Source organism: Nannospalax galili, unplaced genomic scaffold, assembly GCF_000622305.1.
Source record: "Nannospalax galili isolate Female #2095 unplaced genomic scaffold, S.galili_v1.0 scaffold383, whole genome shotgun sequence".
NCBI lineage: Eukaryota > Metazoa > Chordata > Mammalia > Rodentia > Spalacidae > Nannospalax > Nannospalax galili.
Window position 1 is genome coordinate 4,044,396 of NW_008351346.1, and position 8,778 is coordinate 4,053,173.

The 8,778-nt window shown below is 40.5% G+C and overlaps 1 protein-coding gene across 4 annotated transcripts in view; it reads right to left on the reverse strand.

Annotated features, from left to right (window-relative positions):
* Ildr2 (immunoglobulin like domain containing receptor 2) overlaps positions 1–8,778 on the reverse strand; it is a 66,853-nt gene that overhangs the window by 44,465 nt on the left and 13,610 nt on the right. For 3 of the 4 annotated variants that reach the window (XM_008848249.3, XM_008848246.3, XM_008848245.3), the window contains exons 2-3: positions 5,101–5,433; positions 4,146–4,265 (exon numbers count right to left, since the gene is read on the reverse strand). In XM_008848249.3, the coding sequence (XP_008846471.1) occupies positions 4,146–4,265; positions 5,101–5,433 (453 nt within the window). Of the gene's footprint in view, positions 1–4,145; positions 4,266–5,100; positions 5,434–7,542; positions 7,611–8,778 lie in introns of all 4 variants that reach the window. The other variant, XM_029553606.1, reaches the window with a different exon arrangement.

Below are 8,778 nucleotides of genomic sequence, written 5' to 3' on the forward strand. Positions count from 1 at the left end.
CTTCACTTGGAAGCATGGAGGAAATGATTCCTCTGTGTTGACCCTCCTCTTTGTAGACTGGACACTGATTCAAGTCCATCTCGTGGGATCTCCTCAGCCTTCTTGATCAAGAGGACAGGTGACCCACCACCATTATAGGACATTTTGAGAGATGCTCATAGTCCCCTGTAACTAGTCAACCTAGGAGGGCAAGGAGCAAAAACTGTCCTTTATGTCCCACTGACCAAATTAGTATAGGCCTCAAAGTATGTCTGTTAAACATCCAAGGTTAGTTGCACCAGTCTGGTACTTTTAATTACCATATACTATGTAAATAGAGCTTGGGCACCATCCTTAAATAAACCGTGACTACACATCCTTAGACTAGTTGACTAAGCTATGACCTTAGAAATTTTAAGATTTTCTGTATAGGTCCCCACCAGATCCCACGGTGCTATAGAAGTGTTCTACAATAAGAGCTACCCAGAGGAACCCCAGAACACAGAATTTAAAAGAATAATCATAAACATGATAAAATATCTCAGGGACCAGGCCTGGAGTGATGACTTAGGGGTTAAGAGCACTGGCTGCTTTTGCATAGAACCCCGGTTTGATTGCCAGCACCCACATGGTGGTCTGAAACTCCAGATCCAAGGGAATCTGATGCCCTCTTCACACTTCCACAGGCCCTGTACAACATGGATGCACTTACACACATGTAAACAATACATTCATACACATAAAAATAAATAAAATAAAATATTTTTTTAAAAAAATCTTTAATGTAGGACACCCTCCTTGACATGCCAGATATAAACATGAATAGGAACTGGTCCTTGACTCTGTAGAGCTCACCATTCAATGCTGTTAAGATGCTACCAGTTTTGTGAGGGAACAAGGACAAGTACATATACAATACCAATGTTACCACTTTTGTGAGATAAAACTAGAGTACAAGACCAACTGGTTCTATTCTTGGCCTTGTTCATTTCATAACATCAGCTAGGATGACTCAAACTTTCTTTCATGGGTCTGCCTATTCATTGGTCATGATTCTCAGAGTCATTCTCTTTCAATCTTCACTTTCCACTGAGTTCTAGACCTACATTTGCCATCATCGGCAAACATCTCCACCTTGGTGTCCCACAGGCATCTTAAATTCAGCGTCCAAAACCAAATTCGTTCTCTTGCTTCCCTAACCTCCATTTTCACTCATGTTCCCCTTCTTAGTTAATGGAATGACTGGTTATCCAGCTAGTTAGAAATCCTGGTATCCTGTTTGACTCATCTCTCTCAATTCCTTCTCAGAACTTTTCTATGGTGCCTGTTCTTCATTCCCCATTCTGGTTCAGAAACTCACACCATTTCACCTGTGCTTCTGTAGCAACCCCCATATCAATCCCTGTGCTCTGACCCTCCTCCCTCTAATGCTTCGCCAGCCAGGGATACAAAGCATGTTTCTAGTCTCTCTTGTACAAAACGTCATTTCAGGGGCTGGAGAGATGGTTCAGCAAGTAAGAGCACTGGGTGTTCTTGCAGAGGACCTGAATACCGTTCCCACCATCCACATGGTGGCTAAAAACTAACCATAACTCCAGTTTCAGGGGATTTGACACCCTCTTCTGGCCTCAGTGGGCTTTGCATGACATAGGCACACTTACATACATGGAGGCAAAATACTCATACACACAAAATAAAAAAAAACAAAATATTTCAAGTATCTGAAGATACTTCCCTTGGTATTTCAAAAGTCCTTTATCACCAGAACAAATCCTCTAACTATTCCTCACATAAAATTCAATAACCATTGGCTCATGAATGTTATAATCATCAAACTGTGAACCTCCATAATCTTTCCATCCCACCCCCATTCTTTGGACAGTCCAGAAATCAGGTAGCTTTCTTGATCTCAGATAAGAGAAGAATACCTAACAAAGAGGTCTACAGTATTTAACAACCAACCAATTAGGATTTTTAAGGCAATGAGAGTATTCTGAAAAAAATTTATAAAGGGTATCAAAATAAAATTTAGAAAGAGTATCAGAATTTTTCATTTTGTACTTGATGCACTTAGAGATTTTTCATAGATTGAAACCAATGCCATTAAATAAGTAACATAAATAGTATTGCCCAAACTTTTCCATAGCAAATTTATCACACTTTGAACATTTCTAATTAGTGTGGAGCAGAACAGAATTGTACATTTCCTTCAAATGTACTTGCTTAGATATGCTGCTTTTATGCAATGAGTTTTAATTTGCAGTGTCCCCAGTTTTCCTTCACAGTTCTTTTTGGAGTGACATTGATTTCTGTTCATCTTTCCTCACATCACTGGAGACTCTTGTCACCTGAGCCTTCTTTTCACCCATCAGCTGATGACCCCTTTTGGCCCTAAGAAAAGCATCCTTAACCCAAATTTGGATTTGAGCCAGAGGATTGTGTTTCAGGACGTTCTCATCTGGCAAGACTTTCCCTCTACTTCTCCCACATCTGCAGAACTAGGACGAAATTACTTAAAGTGGTTTTTACCTGGTCTCCTTTTCCTGCACAATTCTCTGCCAATGGCTGCCTTGGCCAAATAGCTCTATTCACATTTAGCTAACTGCAGGCTCAAATGAACTGCTTGTTCCTGCAAACTTGGCTATTAGGATTCTGTGATTAGGCAAAAATTTATCTTTTGGATTCTCTCTGATTTACAAAGCCACAGCAGATCTCAAGCTTATTTCCCTGTGTTCTTCTACAATGTAGTTATAAGCCTCTTACTTTCCTCGTTTTCCTTTAAATAGCTCATATTTCCATTCTTCTACAAGTCACGGCAGTTATACTTTATATATTGGCCCCAATGATTATGTTTAAGTCAGCCTTCTAACAAGGTAGACAATATTACCTTAGCACAATTTGTAAAATATAAGATTTAAGCATTAGAACAATTGTTTTGCCCAAGTCATGACATAGACTAAAACTTAAAATTCTTTTTAAAAAATTTTTATTATTTTTATTTTATGTGTTAGTGTATTGCCTGCATGTGTGTAAGTGCACCTGTATCGTGCAGTGCCTGTGGAGGTCAGAAGAGGGCATTAGATCCCTTATAACTAGAGTTAGGACTGTTGTTAGCCACCATGTGGGTGCTGGGAACTGAACCTGGGTCTTCTGCAAGAGCAGTCAGTGCTCTTAATTGTTTAGCCAACTCTCCAGCCCTAAAACTAAAAGTTCTAAATAGAAAATGCCACTTTATCCTTGAGTGTTGAATTTTTCACAAAGGGCAAAAATCAATCTTCAACTTCATTTTCCTTTCAAACAAAACACTCTCACATGTTCCCCCAAATTACTATCATCTGATTTTTGGAAGCTTCAAACAAACAAAAAAGGCAATTTCTTTTGAAAAATGGTTTCAAGTGTACATCCTCAATTACTTTTTCTTCTACAGTTGATTTAGTTTCTTTTCAAGTTCCAAGTAGTTTATTCCAAATTTATTACTCAACCAACATTTAAACAAACAAAATATGCACTCAGTTTTCAAGGTGATCATTTCCCACTATCATTCCTTCAATCTACGAGAGGGAAAGGAGCCGAAAGTAAGGGCCTTTTAGTTATAAAGAAGTCAGTATTAATATTAATAAGAATTAGATGTGCTTGCCTTGAGACTAACAGACACTTCCAATTAAACTAGCATGCCTCCTAAATAGCTCTTTTCATTGGATACCTTTCATTACTAGACTTTCCAGTTTATAGCTATCTTGCCTTATGATTATCTTAAGTGGAGACAACTGAATGAGAAAAGATTCCTGAGGTCTTCAAAGTTGCGTATACTCTAAAGAATTCTTAACTCTCTTTAGTCTCCACTATACTTCAAAGGCCTCTGGCATTTTCTTCAACACTTAGCACAGAAAAAGCAAGAAAAGAATTAGGGAAAAGGGAAAATCAGGGTTAAAGGTGAAAGTAGAGGGGCATAGCTAAAAAAAAAAACGAAGAAACTTTGTAGACAAAGCTCAGAACAAGGCTTCAGCTATGTCTCAGAAAGAGTATACTCTACAACAGGTTTGTCTGTGCACAAAGGATAAAGACCATGTATGCAACCTGCTGAGACACCCAGGGAGAAGAGAAATGAGGAAAGGAACACAATGCAAGCAGTCTAAAATGACAATATTGCCTCTGGTTTCACTTACCCAACACCAGCACTTCCACAGAGTCCTCATTTTTGCCTTCCAGGTCATCTGGGGTGGTGATGATACAGTAATAGAGTCCACTGTCTCCCCACATGAGCTTTCCAATTTGAAGATCTGCATCTGTTGTCACAAAAAGAACCCAGTTATAAAACTCTGACTTCTTGAAAAAAGGTATTGAACAATCACGGCTGAGAGGGGAGAGCCCTTCTTTGGTATCTACTGTGTTTCATTTATTTGCCTGGATGGTGGTTGAAAGATTTTGCTTTATTTCAAACACAATAATAAATACTGGCATCCTCAAGCAAGAGAATTAGAGCATAGTCACGATCCACTTTCAGGAGTAGTTGATGGTTTGAACCAGGCCTACAGAGGGCCCCGAGAATCAGATTATTTCCAGAGTAATTCTGGATTCTTAGAAATAAATTGAGTTCACAGAAATTCTTCAAAAAACTGAATAATCAAATAGGTCATAAGACTTGTGACCTTTCCTTATCTAAAGCTTAAGGGAACAGGAGAGAGGGTAGAATTGATTCAAAGCCCCTGGGATTCAGGCTATGAATCTTCCTGGCTCTGTGGGTTGTAATATGCATACATTCCTTCTCCTAGGAAAAGGAATTCTAAAGAAAGCGGACTTTTCAGACTTAGAAAAGGGCAGAAAAGGTAATGTGGAGGTATAGGATGCTGACTCATTTCAGTTAATTCTGAAAACAGCCTCTAAGATTCAAGATTAAGCTCCGAAATGCTATTCTAGAACTTATGTCTGTGTTCCCCACATACTATGCGGTTTATAATTCATCGACTTGCCAATCAAAGTAATATAGGTCTCTGGATGCTCCTGTTTCCTACATAATCAGATTCCCAAGGAACTGAAGGAGTGAGGCTGGCTTCCCTTTCTGTCTGGGAAAAAGAATGAACCCCCTCCCACTCCCTAGATTCAGAACAGGGGCATGAATACCATGAACAATCGTGATCTCTCTGCCCCTGTAGAAATCTCCCAGGGTAACAGTCGAGCCCTGTTTTGAAGCTACCACACGAACAGTTCTCCTGCTGTCCAAACAATCCAAGTAGGGGTCCCATTCCAGGTTCCTCTTGCTGAGAGATTGAGCCCTGGGAGAGGCCATGCCCAAGGATTCCCCCATGCGATCCTGGCAGTAGGACTTGAACTTCCACTGTACCACTGCAGGCTGATGGGAGGATGTGGAGAAGTGGCAACGAAGCACAGTGGGCTGGAAGAGCATGGCTACTTTCTTCTTGTCAGGTACAGTGACCTGAAGACCTTCAACCATGGCTGCAAAACAGAATGAACATGTCCAAGCAGTGTTCATATCATGGACCTCATCTCTCACTACATGATGTCTTCTTTCCTCACATCCTTATTCTGTTCCTCCCCCATTTTCTGCATTACAGTAAATGGCATCAGTGTCCATCTGAACACCCTGTCTAGAAACCTACCTGAACCCCCTATAGCCAGTCACTCCCTGGAACTAGAATTATGGATGGTTGTTAACCGCCATGTGGGTACTGAGAATCAAACCTGGGTCCTCTGCAAGAGCAGCCAGTGTTCTTAAACATTTATCCAACTCCTATGGCTGGTTCTTAAAATGCCTTCACTCATCCTTCATTACCTTCAGGCTAAAGCCCAAGATCCTTGGTGTCTTAGTTACTTTTCCTATTGCTCTGAAAAAATACCCTGACAAAAAAACTCGAGGGAGAAGGGTTTTTTTTGGATCACAGTTTAAGGTTATAGTTTATCATGGTTGATAAGTCACAGTGGCAAGAGCTAGAGGCAGATGGTCACACTGTATCCACAGTCAAGAAACAGAGGGATAAATGCTTATGCTCAACTCACTTCCTCCTTTTTATACAATCCAGGTTCCCAGCCCAGGGAACTGTGCCATCCACAATGCATTGGTCTTGCCACCTCGACTAACCTAATCAAGATAATTTCCACAGGCTTTCCCAGAGTTTGTCTCCCATGTGATTCTAGATTTCATCAAGTTGACAACTGAGATTAACTATCACATTTGGCAAAACATTCCAACAACCCATCATCTAGTGCCTCACTTTCAGCCTCACCTCTTTGAAGTGCTTGTATTTGAGCACCAAGCTCCAGGAATTTCAAACCACCACCAGTTTCTCTAAGTGAGGAATGTTATTCCACACATCTAGGTCTTTGCACATGGTATTCCTTGTTTCTGGACTGCTTCTCTTCACTTTCTTGGAAAATCCTTTTCCATCTTTCCAACTCCAATTCAAAGGCCTCTTATGAAGCCTTCTCTGACGAGTTTGTCACATTCCCCTTTTCTTGACAATCTCATCTACATATTGATTATAACAATTTTTTGAGTATTTCTTTTCATGCCTCTTCAGGAAAGGATAGTATATTATTTTGCTGTCCTGGATTATGAAACCCAGAGATGCTGAACAAATATTTGATAAATAATAACAATGAAGCCAGGAAGTATGGCTTCAAAAGGAAGTGACTTCCCTTCCAGCTGGTGACCAAGCAAAGGGGAAGGAAGAGATAAAGGAGTGTCCTAGTTTGTTCTTCATTGCTGTGACAAAATACTCCAACCACTACCAACTTGGGGAGGAAACAGTTTATTTAGCTTACATATTCTGGGTCACCGTTCATCCCGGAGCCCAAGGTAGGAACTCAGGGCAGGAACCTGGAGGCAGGAGCTGGAGCACAGGCCATGGAGGAATGCTACTGGCTTGCTCTCCTGGCCCCTGCTCAGCCTGCTTTCTTATGCAACACAGACCCACCTGCCCAGGGGTGGCACCACCCACAGTGGGCTGGGCCCTCCCATATCACTCATCAAGAAAATGCCTCTCAGACATGGCCACAGGCCAGTCCAATAGAGGAAATTCCCCAATTGAGGCTCCCTCAACCCAGGTGTGTCAAATTGACACTAAAGCTATCCAGCACAAGGAGAAAAGAAGTCTTTCTAAGAAAGGAAGATTTCAGATCAAAAGCAGTAGACTAAGTTGAAAAGCTTTGAAGAGTAATCAAAAGAAGAAGAGAAATTATTGCCAGGGAGATTCAATCTGAGGCTTGGTGAACAAGAAAAAAGGGAATTTTCAATGAATGAGAGACCAAGGGAGTTTGGGAGACAAAGGGCCTATGCGAACTCACTGGTAAGATCTAGAAAGTCTAAGTAATGAGAACATAACTTCCTCAGTTGAATGGGAGAGTCAGGAGTTTCTAACTTAGAAACTTCTGTTAGAAGCAAGAATTATGATGAGAGACAGAGGAAAGGAATATGATGAAATAGCAAAGAGGTTCTGAACTGAATGTAAGAGCACTCACCCACATAGCTCAAACACACACTACTTAGGAATATGCATCTTTCCTGAAGCGTGCTTGACAAGGGCAAGATACCAGATTTGTACTCACATCTCCTGATTTCCAGACCAGTATCTCTCCTCAATGAAAGGCACAGTGGAAAAAGCAGGTTCTAATTCCTGTTAGAAGAAAGTGATTTTGACTCTCTATAGAAACTGGAGTATTTGAGAGTGTTTTAGACCTACCATGTGCTTGGTAGCTACCTATGAATAAATAAAGGAATATGAGCAAATATGTGACTATTAATATGAGAATTTCAAGGACTTTGCAGAGGAAAGTTGTAAAATGAGTCATAGATAGCATAGCATAGTAAAATAACATTGGCACCAAATAGACAGGGCCTGGAATACCATCTGGCAACATACCAGTGGTAAGGCCTTAAAGGAGTCTGTTCAGTGATCTGAGATTCATTTTCCTCTCTACCTAGTGAGTTTTCCTATGAAAAAAACACATGGGCCTACCTTTGGAGAGCAGACTCAGTGAAGGATCACTACGGTAGATCTGAAACGCTGATCCTCCTTTACCTTCGCTATTTTTGTCCTCACTCCCTATTATGAAGTTCCTAAATCTCAATGGCCGTCCCCTACCACCAAGTTGAAAATAGTCACATTATTTAGATCAGCCTGATCAAAGGGCAAATAATTCCATCTGGAATCCATCTGGAAGCTCAGTTCCCAGGCTTCCCTTTACCACCTCCAAATTTTGATGTGGCTAATTCCATTCTCCCTGAGTCATATAGCTGCATTAGGAAAATACATTTCTTTATAGACTCTCCTTAAATTATACTGTATGAATTTTATGCTTATTTTTGGCCTTGTAATTCTTCAAATCTTTATTCATATCTCAATTTTTCAGGTGACATAAATGGAACAGAGGAGTGAAATGACTCAATTAACAGTGACTGAATTTGGATATCTAGGCACAGGCACCATTCCTACAACAGACCATGTACTTGACCATGTTAACTGTCTGCTCTACTCCCTGCTGAGGCTCTACTTGGGAAAATCACATTTCCTAGCCTTTCTAGGATAAATAAGATCAGCAAGGGAGAAAAGTGCTGCATAAAAGTGTTCTCGAGATTTTGAATGTTATTTACTCACTTCTTTAGAGAAAAAGTCAAGCTTGGGGTTTTGTTCATTAGATGGTTACTGAGAATAACCTCCTCATCAGCTCTGTTCTCTGTTAATGAGATTAGTCATTTGAAGAAGTCAAGCCATTGAACTCTCTTAGTCAATTATTAATAGAGATTTCTCTCTCTCTCTCTCTCTCACACACACACACACACAC